The sequence below is a fragment of the Balaenoptera borealis genome, assembly GCF_965194805.1.
Source record: "Balaenoptera borealis genome assembly, chromosome: 9".
NCBI classification, from domain to species: domain Eukaryota; kingdom Metazoa; phylum Chordata; class Mammalia; order Artiodactyla; family Balaenopteridae; genus Balaenoptera; species Balaenoptera borealis.
Genome location: NC_138873.1, coordinates 34,930,651 through 34,948,579, shown reverse-complemented (window position 1 = coordinate 34,948,579; position 17,929 = coordinate 34,930,651). Strand labels below are relative to the sequence as shown.

General features: G+C 33.2%; 1 protein-coding gene across 1 annotated transcript in view; it reads right to left on the bottom strand.

Annotated features, from left to right (window-relative positions):
• Positions 1–4,189: 4,189 nt before the first annotated feature.
• The window catches only part of THEMIS (thymocyte selection associated), a 185,276-nt gene continuing 171,536 nt past the window's right edge, over positions 4,190–17,929 (bottom strand). The window contains exon 6 of the mRNA XM_082406176.1: positions 4,190–17,258. Coding sequence (XP_082262302.1) covers positions 17,242–17,258 — 17 coding nt within the window. The 3' untranslated portion in view covers positions 4,190–17,241. The remainder of the gene's footprint in view (positions 17,259–17,929) is intronic.

Genomic DNA, 17,929 nt, shown 5'->3' with positions numbered 1-17,929 from the left:
GCTCTATTGCACTAAGCATTCTGTACAATTTTGAATGGGAGTGGTGAGAGTGAACTTCCTTACCTTGTCCCCAGTCATAGGAGGAAATCTTTCAACTTTTCATCATTAAGTATGATATTAACTGTAGGGTTTCTGTAATGTCTTTTAGTCAGATTTAGGAAATTCCCAACTCTTCCTAGTTTTCTGAGAGTTTTTAACCATGGATAGAATTTGTATTTTGTCAAGTGCTTATTTTGCATTGATATAATCTTACAGATTTTACTTTTTATATTGTTAAAAATGCAGACTACATCCACTGATTTTTAAATCAGTTTTGTATGATTAGGATAAACTCCGCTTTATAGCAGTGCATTACTCATTTTATATATTGCTGAACTTGATTTGCCAATATTTTATTGATGATTTTTCTATCAAAATTTATGAGAAATATTGCTCTGTGTGTTTGTTTGTTTTACTATCAGGGTAATAATAGACTTATAAAATGGGTTGGAAAGTGTTTACCTCTCTTCTATTTTCTGGAAGAGATATATAGAATTTTCAATCTCTTTTCTATTGTTCATATGGTTAATTTCCATTGCTCTATCTTTCTTCTCTCAATTCCATTCAGCTACTGAGTTCATCTACCATGTATTTTATTTTTATTATTATATATTTCTGTGTTAAAATTTCTATTTATACATATCTTCTATTGCTTTAATACTTTAAAAAATTTCTATTTGTTTCAAGAATATTCATGATTACATGTTTGAGCAATTTTATGATAGCTGCTTTAAAGTTTCTGTCAAACAACTCCAACATCTATATCATCTCATCCTAAGCTTCTGTAAATTGTCTTTTTCCATGAAAATTGACATTTTCATCTCTCTTTGTAAGCCAAGTAATTTTGGATTGTGTCCTGGACATCTTGATTGTTACATTACGAGACTCTGGGCATTGTTTAAATCTCCTGGAGAATGTTGACATTTTTGTTTTAGCAGAGAATCTACCCAGTAAAGTTCACACTGTGAATTTCTACCCATCTTCTGTAGGCTATGGTTTCAATGTCAGCTCGGTTTTTGAAGCCTTTGCAATGCCACAGTGCTACTGGATATGTTCCCTATTTAGCAGTCAGTCTGGGATCCGGGAAATCCGATGTACTTTTAGCTCAGTTCTCAAAATCTTATGCTAATTTGAAATAGATCTATGCATATGCAAGTCGAAGTATGCCCAGAAGTTCTTAATTTGTGAATGGCCTTTCTGAGCTCTTCCTTCTCCATGAATCTGGAGATAGCTTGTGTTTATCAGCTAACAGTTGATGTAGTCTTAGATTCATTTGAATAATAAAATACCCAACTAAAATCCTATTACAAAGAATCTATTCAACTGAGAACACTGTTAAAAAACAAAAGAAAATAAAAAATTACAACACTTTCTAAAAACCAAACTGCCATATAGTTTCTTCCTATATCATATCACCACCCTGTGGTCTTTATATCCTAGGACTTAACAACACCACAAATCAAGTTTTCGTTTAGTATATTTCCTAGTTTTCCTTAAAAGTGGTCTGTGAAACTGCACAAGGTAACAGGACTCTGCAGAACTGCCAGAAATGTGCTTTGAACCACAAGGTATATAGAACCTCTTAGATAAAGAATTATACGGAATGATGAGAAAATTATTAGTTAGCCCATATCTAGAATCGAGACTCAATTTTCAGATTAGCTTGATTTTTATGAACTATTTCAGATCCTTAGGTCCCTATCTTTAGTCATGGAAATACACTCAGAAATGATAAAATCAGCTATGTGTATCTATAGTAAAAAATATTCTGAAATACCTATGAAAATCAATAGAAACATAATATCCAACTTACCCCCAAATAATGGATGTTCTAAACTGGGCTATCTTTAAGTGTATATTTTAAAAATTAAATTTTATGAATATCAAGTTCAATTATTCACAAATTATTGACAGTAATTTTATGATACAAAATTAAGCATAAAATATGAAGAAACTGTTCTACCATGTTGATAGATTAAATTTAACTAAACAAAGCACCATCCTTCAAAAAATCATCAGTTTTACATAGAAAAGTATAAATTGTAGTAATGGCTGTCATTGTTTTTACAATTATGAATTCTTATCTATTTGAATTACCATTCCTTGTTTCAGTTGATTCTGACATAATGAGATATTCTCAGACCAACAGACAATTTTGATCAAGGGATCAGCTAAATTTTAGTGTGTATAACAAAACAAAATTATATGTATACAACAAAACTATAACAAAAAGTAGCTGCCATTCATCTTTCCCAACAGCAATAAAAAATCAAAATGCATTTTAACTATTTTGAGGTATAAAAGGACAATTTTTTTATTTAAAAATAGGTAAAGTATTTGGTGTGTTGAACTTTACATTTTTCTAAGAATTGAGATTCTTATAATGAAAATGTAAATTATTATTGTAGTAATAATGCTACTATAGTATGATGTACCATTATCAATTCTCTTCAACAAAGTATTGACAGGTACTCATCTATTCCTTTCTTTACAAACAAAATTAAAGATGTAGTCACAACATCTTGAAGGAAGGAGAAGGAGGGGTTTAGTTAACTGAAATTTCAAATCTACCAAAACTAACTCTTTGTATAGATATAATTTTAGAAATGGTTTTTACAGAGTTGATCAGAAACAATTTTGTGCTTAAAACTGAGCATTTGTTGGCCAAAAGTAAGGCTTATTGTAGAAAGCAGACATGGTCTAAGTTTGATTATGGAAAACATAGGTTTACTACACTTTTATAAAACCAGGTTTTTTTAAGATGTTATTAGATTAAATGCTGTATTTTTTCCTCAGTTCTCACAAGTGTTAACATTCTAACAGAAAAACACATAAGCATATACCCCAAATCTGATTCTAGCCATTATGTATATGATACACTTTGAAAGCATTTCAGATCATTCCAGATGCATATCTAATACTACGTAAGCTTTTTCCTGTGTTTTAAGCATAAAAGGTTTTACATATATATAATAACCACAAATGGTGTTCCTCCCTCATTTATAAGACTGTAAAATTACATGCATAAATAAAATTGATTTTCAGTTAGAGTGACTTTACTGTTGCCTAAATATTAATAAGATCCTCCCCCTTAGGTTAGCATTCATAGGCATCTTCCAGTAATTTTGTTGGCCTATTGAAGAACTGATGGACTGTGTATAGCTTGTCCCTGACAGTTACTGACAACATTTTAAATGATGAGTAACATTAGATTCTTATTACTTCAAATCATCATTTCTACTTGATGTAAAAACACATTTTCGGTCTCATATTTTTCCTCCAGAAATATCATTAAATTTTTTAATTTATTAATATAATAATTGTTGAGGAAGCAAAACCCAGAAAATATTATATTGTGTTTATAAATTAAAATAGGCAGAAAATACTGTGTGAAAAAGCAGTCATGTACCCTCCCTCCCAAAGCAAAATATTACAAGGACATTTTCTAAAAGTTCACTTATTACCAATTTCTGCTTATAACTCTTTTTTTTTTAATTGGGGTATAGTTGCTTTACAATGTTGTTTTAGTTTCTGCTGTACAATGAAGTGAACCAGCTATGTAATTGGGAGTAAATATCTTCATATATGAATATTTAGATTACAGAACTATACATGATCACAGCACTCTTGAATAAAAACAGCTAGCAGTATGACATGACAAATGAGGCAATGCACAAGAGTGAAACAAGGTTAACTAGAAGATCACTCCCTAACATTCAGTATATAAACACAACATAAAGCTGCTTCTTAACATATAACACCAGAAATGTGTGTGCTATCAAAACTGGGTGTTAGGGCTTCCTTGGTGGCGCAGTGGTTGAGAATCTGCCTGCCAATGCAGGGGACACGGGTTCGAGCCCTGGTCTGGGAAGATCCCACGTGCCATGGAGCGACTAGGCCCGTGAGCCGCAATTGCTGAGCCTGCGCGTCTGGAGCCTGTGCTCCGTCCGCAACAAGAGAGGCCGTGATAGTGAGAGGCCCGCGCACCGCGATGAAGAGTGGCCCCCACTTGCCGCAACTAGAGAAAGCCCTCGCACAGAAACGAAGACCCAACACAGTCATAAATAAATAAATAAATAAATAAATAAATAAATAAATAAATAAATAAACAATGCCTAGATTATAAAAACAAAAAACAAAAAAAAAAACTGGGTGTTAATAAGTGACATAATCTAAAGCCATCAACTATCCAGAGTGAGTTCGATGTGTGTTAGAAATAGTGTATCCCTACATTCTTGCCTGATAAGAAGTTTGCCTGCACTTGGTTCAGTGGCAGATACTATCAAATCATCTCCTTGACAATTAGGGAAGGTGAGACTCAGAGAAAACTCAGTAAGTCTGCATTTACTCCTACAATTTTTTTTTTAAGATTTGAATATTATGAAGCAAAATTTGCAAAAAAACCCTGGGTTTCCTTTGTGGAGTGCAGCCCTCATTCCTACAATGTTGATAAGAAATCTTTTTCTAAAGGATCTATCACAGTGGATTCTTATTACTAGAGATTAACAGCCCTTCATAGTGACTTTGCTAACTTATAGGACAGTGTTGCCTGATTTAAGTTTTCTCCACAAAGCACCTTATTCTACAGGTTTTACGAATTCTTTGATATATCTTACATTGTATGGCATGGATAGGAAAAGAATTAGAAGTTCAATCATAGATATGTCATTACAATGCATGATCAAAAAACGAAGTGTGACTTCTAGATATCATCGAATGTTTTTGCAACAACACTTGCTGGGCACCTTTATGGCTCTCCCACAGTTGGCCTGCCCTCTCCATGGGGTCCTCAGATAAGAGATCCTTTGCAACATGCCCTTTGACTGACCTGGAGGTAATGTGAAGTCTCTCTGTTCCTTTCTTGGGTCTCACTACTTTTGCTTCCTTCATTGCTCTTGAACAGAAAAAAAAAAACAAAAACAAAACTACAACAACAACAAAAAACATTAAACATGAAAACCTGCCCGACTAATGGAAACAATAATTAAAACTGCCTTACCAGAATTTTGCCCATCCAGTTCTGCAGATTTCAGACATAACCGAAAATTCTTTCCCCGAATCCTAGTGTTCTGCTCCAGCCCTTCCCCAGCTCCTAGGTTATATCGCAAAAGAAACAGTCTGTAATTGAAAATTTGACAGTTACTCTTTCAGTCTAGCTCCAGAATAAATGTGCCCTGTTGGACCAAATTTTACCATAACTGAATCACTTGTAGTCCTTACAGTAAAAATATCTAAATTAATATGGGCATGGAAAGAGGCAGCTTATGCATTTTTAATTATATTAAGAATAACTTTTTAGATATTATAACTAAATTCTAGGTTTGGAAGGTATAAACTATCTCTTACCTTTTAGAATATAAAGAAAAAAAGAGTGGGGAGTTAGAAGGATTTTTTTTAAAACTTGGATGTCACAAATTTTAGCTTTTTATAAACTCCAATTTTACTGACAGTCAGCATGGGATTAGATATTGTGTTTGGAAAACATTGGTGAAGATAAGGGGGAAGCAAACTTTTGAGAAAATGGCTGCTTAGATTTATAAACTAGACAACTAGCAACATCTAGTGGTCATCCTTATGATCAACCCTTCTCTTCATTTCCATTGTTGCTTAGAATTCAGTCACATGCCAAAATTCTTGGTAGGTATTTTGAATTAGGTTAAAATAAAATAAAATAAATAAAGAAAACAATATAATCTGAAATCTAAGCATTAGTTCTAATGTATATATAATATAAAAATACAATACACATATTGTTATTCACAACTGTTTGGTTTATGAGCAATAGGATTTAATACATTGAGCATTAAACAGTATTCAGCTGCTTTACTTGTCATAAGAAGGGCTAAAATTTTGCTGTATAAAGCAGACAGGACTTAATTTTACCAACTTTAACCCTAAAAGTTAAATTAATATCTAAAAACTCCTGTTATAGATAACTCTTTATTATTTTAACTGATAGAACTGGCATGGATTTTGAACCATTATTTATTTTACTCAACAGTTTGAAATAAGAACAACAGGTTTCAATCCTTGAATATACATACAGTGATAGTGAGGGCTCATACTCATGTAAAGAAATAATAGCTAATAGTTACTTGGGTCAAAAGAAAGCTTGCTTGGGGTTTTTATATTTTTCATGGCCAGGCTATAAATAAATAAGTAAGAGTTGAATACAGGTTAAAAACTCTCAGAAAATCGATGATTCCTTGGAAGAAATATTTACAAATGATGCAACTGACAGGGGCTTAATTTCCAAAATACACAAACAGGTCATGCAGCTCAATATCCAAAAAAAAAAAAAATCAAAAAACAGGCAGCAGACCTAAATAAACATTTCTCCAAAGAAGACATACAGATGACCAACAGGCACATGAAAAATGCTCAACATCACTACTTATTTGAGAAATGCAAATCAAAATTACAATGACATATCACTTAACACCAGTCAGAATTGCCATCATCAAAAAGTCTACAAATAATAAATGCTGGAGAGGGTGTGGAGAAAAGGGAACCCTCTTACACTGTTGGTGGGAATGTAAATTGGTGCAGCCACTATGGAGAACAGTATGGAAGTTCCTTAAAAACTAAAAATAGAGTTACCACATGATCCAGCAATCCCATTCCTGGGCGTATATCCAGAGAAAACAGTAATTCAAAAAGATATATGCACCCCAATGTTCATGGAAGCACTATTTACAATAGCCAAGACAGGAAAGCAACCTAAGTGTCCATCAACAGATGAATGGATAAAGAAGATGTAATACAATGGAATACTACTCAGTCATTAAAAAGAATGAAATAATGTCATTTACAGCAACATGGATGGACCTAGAGATTATCATACTAAGTGAAGTATGTCAGACAAAGACAAATATCATATGATATCACTTACATGAATCTAAAAAATGATACAAATGAACTTATTTACAAAACAGACTCACAGACATAGAAAGCAAACTTATGGTTTCCAAAGGGGAAATGGGGGTAGGGATAAATTAGGAACTTGGAATGAACAGCTATACACTACTATAAATAAAATATATAAACAACAAGGTCCTGCTGTATAGCACAGGGAACTATATTCAACATCTTGTAATAACCTATAATGGAAAAGAATCTGAAAAAGCATATATATATATGTGTGTGTATATATATATGTATATATATATATATATACATATATATATATGTATATATACACACATACATGTACATATATATATCTGAATCACTTTGGTGTGCGCCAGAAACTAACACATTGTAAACCAACTATACTTCAATTTTAAAAAAGAAAATAGACAATTCCTATTAACATAATTCAAATTCTCAAAAAGATTATTTCAAAAATTGATAATATAACATATAGTATAGATACTGAAAACATAAACAGGATTGCAATCTAAAAAGAGAGGGAAGAAATGGAGGAAAGAGATTAATGTTTATTTATGCACATTGCAAGTGCCAGACACTGGGTAGTACTTCATGTGCATCTGTCATCGTAATTCATCTCCATGGTAATTCTGGAGACAGATGTCATTGGCTGACCCCCTCCACCCTATTATATAAATAAAGAAATGAAGTTCTACTTCTGTGATCATTCAACCAGTAAGTGACAAATCTAGGTTTGAATTCAGGTCAACCTGACTCCAAAATCAGTGCTCTCAAAGTTTTACATATGATATCAGCATTTATTTTTTAGTTTTCTAAATGTTTTGCAAGCCCAGGAAAGAAATGGCTCCAGGGTCACACATGTTGTCTTGAAAGATACCCCAATGGTCAAGTGTCTCTTTTATTCATCATTGAACAAAGTCTTTCATTTCATGCTTTCATTTAACTATTATGCATTCATGATACTAGAGAAAGCTTAAAATAACAATCTATGTTGAAGGCAGCATAGTAAATTAAATTTACACAACATTAAAAATTTATTCATTTAAAAATCATGTATTACATACCTACAATGTGTCACTGCAAATACAAAGACAAATGACACAAACTGCCTGAATACCAGGAACTCAGTGAAAATATATGCAAACAAGTATTCACAACACTGAACATATGTTGTTGTATGCTATGTACTGTAGTAGTAGAGGAGAAGTGGGGATGATAGCGTCTGCTTGAATGAATCTTGCAGAATTCACAGAGGAGATGTTTGAACGCTGCAGTTCACTAGCCTGATTGAGGTGGGATAGAAGATCATGCCAGTTAGAAAAAGAAGTTCATGTAAAGGCAAGAAAGAGATGGACAGAAGTAGATGGATGTGAGACACATTTAGAAAGTAATAATACATCAAGGATAATGACTCCCCATGGCCTTAGAATAATGGGAACTATACATCATCACCAGGATGCAGGAGAGTCTGGTGTGATGCCCTGACACCATTCCCAACAGTCACTAATTATTCATTTCCTATTTTGGTATCACTTACTATATAATATTGTTGTAACATTCTCTCTTAGTTATTTTAAAAACTGTAATACATTTATTGCCCAAAAGTCAAACTATATACTTCTATAATTTAGCCCTCACTCGTTGCTTTACATGGTAGTAAGTAAGGGACCATAAAAATGACTGTGCAAACTGAAACTGTGCAAAGTGCTCTTAATAGTCAATGGGAACTATTAAAATTGTTCCATGACCTTTAAAAATTTTGTCTAGACATTAAATAATCGTATTGTCATTTATAAATGTACAAGCAAATAAAAAAGAATAGTAAAACTAATATTTATCTAGTACACTATAATTTAAAATGGCAACATTGAGAATTGAAGTGCCATGTTTCTTTGTAAAACACATCAGAAATAGTGTGAACAGGCCCTGCCTTCTTTTTCTCATTGTATATCTTACAATACAGAGCAAGCACACCTTGGTGAATTGTCATACTTCTTTCTAAGTTTGGATCCAACATTGTATCTCTTCAATGTTGTGAAATATCTCAGAGGGTTCCTGTAATATGTAAATTTGTGCTGTTGCTACCTCTTCTGAGACGAATCCATCCTTTTTACCACCCCCACTTTCCTCATTTATGCCTTCAATTTCCTCTGGCTGCATACTTCAACTCTCTCAAACGGCAGCAGTGCCAACATTCTCACAGTGAGCTGTTCTTCCACAACTCCATTCTTGTTTGATTTGAGTTTCACTGTCAGTGTTCTCACGTTTCTTTTATTTGCTACACTTTCATTTTGGTTGGCTTCTTTGAAACCTTCTTTGGATTATCCAGTTGTGTAAAACATCAGGTGAACTATCACTGGGAGACAGGGAAGCAATACTACATTCTTTGCTGTTCTTGTGTGAACTGGGTAATAGATGTGCAGTAAGTGCCCAGTTACCAACATACTTTAAAAGAATCGATGTGATTTGTCACTGATCAATATGTACATGTGTTATTTACACAGGGATTTGTGGACTGAAGAGCTAGAAGCCATGTTTGCTCTTTGTGAAACTGAAATTTGAACTGTGTTGCTGGGGCACTGGTGTTATTTGGTGTTATTTAACTAAACCATAGACTGAAAATTGTGCATGTTGGAACTGTGCAAGGCAAGAACTGCCTGTACACACACGCACATGCGCACACACACACACACACACACACACACATTGGACTTACCACACCAAGACTGTGGAACAACCGAAAATCTCATACACTGCTGATTGAAATGAAAAAATAGGACTATCATGGGAATCATTTTGGTAGTTTCTTAAAAAGTTAAACACATACCCACTATATGACCCAAACATTTCACTCCTAGATATTTACCCAAGAGAAGTAGAAGCATCTCTCCATAGAAGGATTAGTACAGAATTGTTCATAGCACATTATTTGTATAGCCAAAAACCTGGAAATAATTTAAATGTCCATCAACAGAGGAGTGGATAAACAACTTGTGGTCTATCCATACAATGAAACAGTACTCAGCAAAATAAAGAATAAACAATTTTATATGCAATATAACATGTATGACACTCAAAATAATTACACTAAATACAAGAAGGCAGACAAAAAATTATATACTACATGATTCCACTTATAAAAAGTCTGGAAAATGCAAACTAATTTACAATGATAGAAAGAAGATGGAAAGTAGTGACATAAGGACAGGGAAGAAAGACAAAGAAAAGTAAGAGGAACGGCATGTTGTTCATTATGTTGATTGAGGTGATGCTTTTATGTGTATAAATATATGTCCAAATTTATCCAATTTTCCATTGTGATTATGTGCAGTTTATTGTGTGCCAATTATACCTTAATAAAGTTGTTATAAATATTAAAATACATTTCATTTTTCTTTGTCTTTTTTTTACTGTTATTAACTTTGTATATACTTAAAATTTGTATTGCTTTACACTTCAATGGTAATATAAATTAATTAAAATAAATTTGGTTTAATCTTTTTTCAAAAATTTGTTTTGACCTTTATAACATGACAAGAATTTTGACTAATTATTGACAAGATATCATTAAAGTTCTATGTCATTCTTATTGTCCAGAAAATTTTTAAAAATAGGTAATGAAATCTAAAAGGTTTTTAGACTTTTTACCTTAATTATATGACTAATAGATCAGTCACATAGAAGTGACTGATTTTGTCATTAAAAGTACTTAGCATGGCTGCCAGCTGTTGGAATATGGAGGTAATTGGTCACAGAAACATTTGAAAATAGAAATTGTGTTTTTTTCTTCCAATGAGTAAATTTTTCAATAAATTTAGAAAAACAAAATTAGGATAATTCAAAATATTGAATTCAATCCTGGGCATATCCTGGGCAATCCTGAATTTCAATCCTGGGCATATTATTCAATATAAAAGTGTATTTTTTTAAAAATTTACTGAAATTCCTATCTATGATGGGTTTAAATATACTCTGTAAAAATAACATAACAAATGGTTGGTATCCTAAAATGAATTTATGGAGCAAGACATTTGAAATAATATTTTAAAATATTAATAAGTTTATAGTTGCAGAAATCATGGGAAATCATAGGCCTTCTCCTTCCTTCTTCATAACTTAAACTTATGTTTTGACATTAATTGAGTCAAACTTCAAGGTGGATAGGTCTATGAATCAGAACAGGAGCATGTAGGAGAGAAGCACCACAATCTAATTGTTCATTCTTTCTTGTTGCTGTTGCCATGTTGTAACTGGGTATTTGTGGCCCCAGCTGCTGCTAATGGTGAGGTATTCTTGCAAATAAAATTAAAATTAACAAGTTTACATGCATAGTTTACTTCATACAAATTGACGAATAGTGTTCCCCAGACTATCAAGTTTCAGAAGCAAAAGAGCCATTAGTTTGGCAATTTTGACCCTTCACTCTGTGAAGTACTGTTAACCTTGCTCAGAGGTTGGAATGCTACGGTATCCTAGTAATGTTGCCTGGCATTTACAGTGATGAACTATTTGCTCTAGGCTGTAGCTCTTTGTAACTACTTTAACAGAAGAAATGCAAGGAGAAGAAAATAGGAATGCTGTTGTTAAATACTCTGACATGAAATCAGGAACTGACCTAAAATCTAATATAGCCTAAGCAGTATTGATTTTAATGGCAAAATCAAAATCAAGCAGACAAAATATTTTTATTGTTAAAATGGAAATGAGTCTATGGGAAATAACATGTACATTAATACCCAAACAATAATTCAACCAACATCAATGCAATATTTTCTATGTCTGAAATATTTGTCTCAAAACAAAGATCAAGATTATGGATTGGGACAATTACTGCTTCATGTGTTGTAAAATTTCATTTTAAAAATAATAACTTTTAAATAATAAATAATTGTGTTATCATTTAATTTTTAATGATTTTATTTAACATTTATTTTGTTAATATTACCTTCTTTAAATGTTTTATAATATCAAATACCTACTTCAGGTAAACAACATTTTTACATCTTATCACAATTTATTATTTCTTAAGAGGAAAACATGCATTTATTACCATATTTTATTTCTTAACTGAAAACCTCTGACACTAAAATTCTGCCACACAAAATGATTCACTGTTTACTATTACGGGCACTCATTATTATTTTAAAAAACATAAATAAATTATTATTTTAAAATATAAGAAAAACCTACAGTTTGGAGAATTCCCCAGTTTCCCATGAATTCTAATTACCTATTCTCAAATCCCCAGTATTAATATCTATAGGGAATTTGAAAAGACCCTGTTAGCAGTTTTTTATTTAGTTCCCACTCTATCAGTCCTGATTTACAGATTTATTTAAAATCTATCTTTACCTCTAATTTCCACAGCTTGGGGTATGAGCCCTGGAATTAGATTGTTCTTGCCTACCAAGTTGTCCAGGATTTTATAAACCCATGTCCAAAATTTCACCTCTCCATGACTTTGTTGTGAGAATGGAAAGTAGTAGTATTTTGAGTACGTCTTTCTATACATATACCAAAATGAAATAATTAACGCATTCATACACAAACCATGACAACAAAAACCACCAAAAGTCATATGAAACAAAATATATGGTCTAATTCCCACTCTCCTAAGGGAAACCCTGATAAAACTAATTTATATTTTAGACTTTTAGTATCTAAATGAGAAATATATATGGATACCTTTTATCTTTTAACACTTCTAATATATAATCCAGTAATCCAGATGAGGTTATTATCAGGCAATTATTTCCATGTAATGAGAAGAGAGAAATGATATGGCTTGCCTCCTCCAATAGCATACTATTGAGACGGAGGGAAGGGGGCAGGGCACAACCCTTAAAGAATGACACAGCCATTGAGAAAAAAATACGACAAAAACTGGTTAGAACCAGTTAGGCCCAAGATGGTGGAAGATTTGACTTCCAGTAGACCTCGAGAGCCTTATTATATGCTTGTTGTAATACATTAGCATATGCTAAATGACACACCTACAGGTGCCATGACAGTTCCTCCTCCTGGCGTTACCAACCCAAGTGCAAACAACACACTCCCTTACATTAACATAAAGCGGTGTTGCCAGCTCTTAAATTTAATATAAAAGAAATCATGCAGCATATACTATTTCTGTGTCTGAATTCTATCATTCAGTGTTATGGCTTTGAAATATATTCACATTGTTGCATGTATCATTGCACTCATGTTGCTGTAGCATTTTCCACAATCTAGTTGTCTATTCTATGGCTCATTGGCATGGATTATGCCCAGTTTGAATAAGGCTGCTACAAACATGTTTGTACATGTCCTGTTCGTAGGTTAATGCACTCAGTTTTGTTTCATTTACACGTAGGAGTGGAAATTCTGAGTCATGGAGTAGTTGTTTAGCTTTGGTGGATACTGCAGTTTTCCAAAGTAGATGTATCAGTTTAAACTCCCACCAGCAATATGTGTGAGTTCTCATTGTTCCACACTTTCTTCAAAACTTGTTCTTGTTATTTAAAACAAAAAAATCTTAGCCATCTGGTGGATTTGTAATGTTATATGTCATCATGGCTCTAATTTGCATTTTCCTAAAGATTGCTGTGATTTTGAGCACATTTACATATGCTCATTATCCATTTGGATATCCTTGTTTATGAAATGCCTGCTTAAGCCCTCTATCCTATCTTAAAATTAGGTTGTCTGCATTTTACTTAATAACTTGTAGGAGTTATTTATATATTCTGAATATAATTCTTTTGTTGGATGTGTATACAGCAAATACAGTCTCCCATTCTTTGAATTCTCTTTTAATGTACCATTCTTTCTTGATTCTCAGATCTGTATTTCTGGATTTATTTTCTTTCTTAGAGTACATCCTTTATACAGTCTTGTGCTGATAATTCAATTGATTGTAAGTCCTCTCTGTTTTTGTTAACGTGTAAAGGTCTTTTATTCTTATTTTTTAAAATTATTTTGTTTCACAGTTCTTAAGAGTGTTTCCCCCGGTACCCTGGCTTCTGGCTTCTGTCTTGGCCTTGGTAAAGTTTACTGTTGCCCCAGTTGATGTCCCAGCCTTATCTTTGTAGACATCTTCTCAAATTTCACTATTATATGATGTGTTGGGAAATTAGTTTTTTACCCTTCTTGAGATATTCTGTATGTTTTAAATCTGAGAAATTGGTATCATTTATTAATTCTAGAAAGTTCTCTGGTATCATCTCTTTTAATATTGCCTCACCTCAGCCTTGCACCAGTCTCCCAATTTCTCTTGCTCTAACTCTAATTAAATAATTATGCCTTCTTAAACTGATCTGAATGTCTTTCAACATCTCTTTTATACTTCTTATTGTCTTTTTTTGCTGCATTCTGGGTGATGACTTAAGAACTACTATCCCCACAATTTTTTCTTCTTTTGTGCTTAAACATTTTAAAATTATTGCTTCTTTTCTAATATTTTTATGTTTATTTTGTATTCTTACAAGGACAAGACCATTAGAATAAGTTTCAGTTTCAGATTGTCAATCAATATACAAGACACATTAGGCTTACCCAGTACCAAGTTTGCTTACCTTAGTAAAGAGTAAAAAGTAGGAAGAACCAGGTGGGGTTGGGGTCCCAGTTTGAGGTAGTGTGGTCAGGGCAGGTATTTGTATGAAATCTGAATGAAGTGAGGGACTGACCTGTGTAGATATTTGAGCAAAAAGCTTTTCCTGGTGGAGAGAAACCAAAGGCAAAGGCCTGGAGGCAAGACCGTCCTGTCCTGTCTTATGAACAGTGAGGAGGCCAGCACGACTTTCGCACATTGAGAAAGGGGACAAGAGGTCAGAGAAGTAACAGGAACAGATCCTGTAGGGCTTTGTAGATCATGTTAGGAATTTTGGCTTTTACTCTGAGTGAGATGGGAAGAAACTGTGGTGTGAAATAATATATGTTTTAATGGATATTTCTGACTACTGTGTTAAAAATAAACTGATTGGTAGCAAGAGCAGGAATGGGGAGAATGGTTACAGGGTTACTGCAGAAACCCAAGAAGAGATAATTGAACTTGGGTCACACTGGAAGCCCAGTAGAAACCAGTAAAAAGTGGTAAAACTGTGCAAATATTTTGATGGTAAAATCAAAAGAGTACTTTCATTCTGTTAGACTCAGTTTTTAGTATTCCAGCCTATCAGGATATATTCAGATCCTAATTCTGACTCTTCCTTCCCAGGAATTTTACATAACCTTTTCCTTTTAGAAGTAACTTGTAACTTAAGACTTTGGATAAACATCCAGAAGTTTCATTAATGTTGACTTTGATCTTAAAACAAAAACTTTTTATATTAAAGTCTTGGTTATAAGAGCCAAACACACCTCAAAGAACACTCCTTTCTTCATTTCTCACTCCCTTTCCATCCCCTTCCCCAAACTGTTTGATTCAGGTAGGAAGAGGGCAGCATTGATCATTGGAGGTCTTGGCATCTAGCTATGCAGCCCCATCATACTGTGAAATCTGGTCATTGCGCTCAGCACTATAGATCCCTGGTTGCAGGGATCAGGGTGAGGAGGTAAAGAAGCGTCTTCTCCTGGCTTCTTTAACACAGGTAGCCTCTTCCTTAATAGTTAAGGATTGATTTCAATCCTAGTTAAAGAATACCTTAGTTGTTACAGGAAGATAGTTATTAAACGTGACAGAGAACATACACACACGCGAAAGAAAATTTATTTTCAACCTCTCAAAATCTTCCATAGATGAACATGAAGTTTATTACACCTTTCAAATTCAAGAGAGCTGGAAGCACAGTACATAAAAGGACTTACATTGTTAGAAATGTTATATATAATTTCCACTAGAAAGCTCTTGATGATTTACGACCAAACTAAGACATACATTCTCTTGATTTTCTAATCAAAGAACTATACCTATTAAAAGCACAGATTTAATTGTTCTCATATACCAAATAAAAATACTAGCCTTTCATTATTATTTGAAAAATAACAAACTGGCCAATGAGTTCTATGAGTTTGCCAAGGTTGTTGAGAAAGGATTCTCAGTGGACTTCAATAATCAAACATGGGGACACAAACTTTTAAAAGTTCTTGTTCTTACGGGCACAAACAAGCAAAATAGATAAAAGTTAAACCATCTCAGAAAATTTTAGAAATCATAAATAACAATATATTACCACATCAAATCCCTAAATAATCCTTAGGGTATTGGAAATCAGGGTTCATTTCCACTGAAAAAGGAAGAAAAAAAAGATACAAAAAGTAAGCTAAATCAGAATATAAACATTGTATGAAAGATTTCTAACTGTAATTTTTTTCTGTTGAAAAGTTTTTTCATGATTTGTTTGTTATCTTCAGAAACTCTTTAGTACTAAACCAATGAATAATTTCTATACATAATGTAAAATAATTATGAGATATGAGACTACCTAAATTTTTGTATAGAGTACAACTTGTGAACCAAGTCCAAAGTTGGCAATTAAATTCCTGTATAATTCTCTGTCTCTTCATTTTGTTACAGGCAAAATAATGTTGTACCTGTATACTTAATACATAAATAATAACTAAATGAAATGGCTTTCCTACTACCCTAATAAACATTTAGCTAAAGAGTTATCTAGTGTACAGTACATAAAATAATAAGGCATATTATCAGATCTTTGGTGATATTGTAGTAATGAACTCTGGTTATTAGGGGACAGGGGAGAAAGTAATGGAAAATTCCTGTAATTAACAATGGCTTTGGCTGTCAAGTCTCAAACACACTTATTCACCGTGTATTTCTAAAACAAAATGAAAATGTGAAGTCAAACTCATTTCCACAGCTCCAAGGGAATCAGATAAGAAACCTGATCACTCTCAGATCTAATTATTTTTTGTTATTTTTAACAGTAATGATGGTAACACTAAAAAAAAGGCAAAACAAATTGAGAAAAATGAAAATATTTGGTGAGCTTTTATCTTATTTTCAACTGGTTTTACTCGGAAACTAAAATATAAAATTTATTTCCAATTGCTTAATTGTCAGCAGTGGAAATGAGAACCACAAAAAGTGTGCACATTAAATAAACATGTCCTAAGTAACAATAAAACAATGCACATAGATTTTGACACAGCAGAATAGACTATGTGAATTCCATATCAGAGGTTGCTCCTTAAGTTTTATCTGTTAAAACTTTTAAGGTTGTTGTCTCCTTTGCAGTGGCCAGTCAAGTTTCTTCTGGGGCCCACTGGGGAATAGCTGTTTTTTCAGCTAGAAGGCCAGGCTTGCTTTTCCATTGCAACATTTATGTTCACTGCCCAAGTGGCTTCAGTCACATCTCATTATTTTTGATGTTTTTAATTTTTGAGGATTTCTGTAAGAAAAAAAGATTAAGCGGGGTCCATCAGAAATATGCATTAGAAATAGGAAAGACACTACTTGCTTTCAGTCTGTAGGAAACTCACATGCATATATTTTTTTTTTGACAACTAATTGAGAACAAAATAAGAAGAGCCAAAAAAAACCAAAAAACCAAAAAAACCCCAAGGAACTAACGCAAACCCTTCAGAAACAAAGTAGATATTTCTGTGAGATAATACCTTAAATTTATAAAGTGTTTTTCAGTTTACAAAATGCTTTTCTTTGCATTTTAGTTTATCCTTATAAAAACTCTATTTTCTAGGTAATGTAAGGTAAAAAAACTGAATCTGAGGCGTAGTTAAGAGACTTGCCGAGCAATCACACAGCTAGTAAGAGGCTGGATGGAGCTTGATGGTGTTCTAAAAAAATGTCTGATTGCAGACCCATTACCTCAGCTGTGACACAATGGCTATGGAATGGAGCCCAAACCTAGTGGAGGTCTAAAGATGGCAGAGGAGAAAAGGGTACCTATAATGTTAAACTGAAGAAAAGCAACAGGCCTCAAGCATAAGTTGTACGATCTCTAGCTTCTAATGAACATATACACAGACTTGACATTAACACATCATGTCACACTTGCAAGGAAAGCAAGCTACATTGCAGAGAGGAATTCTGTCTGTGTTC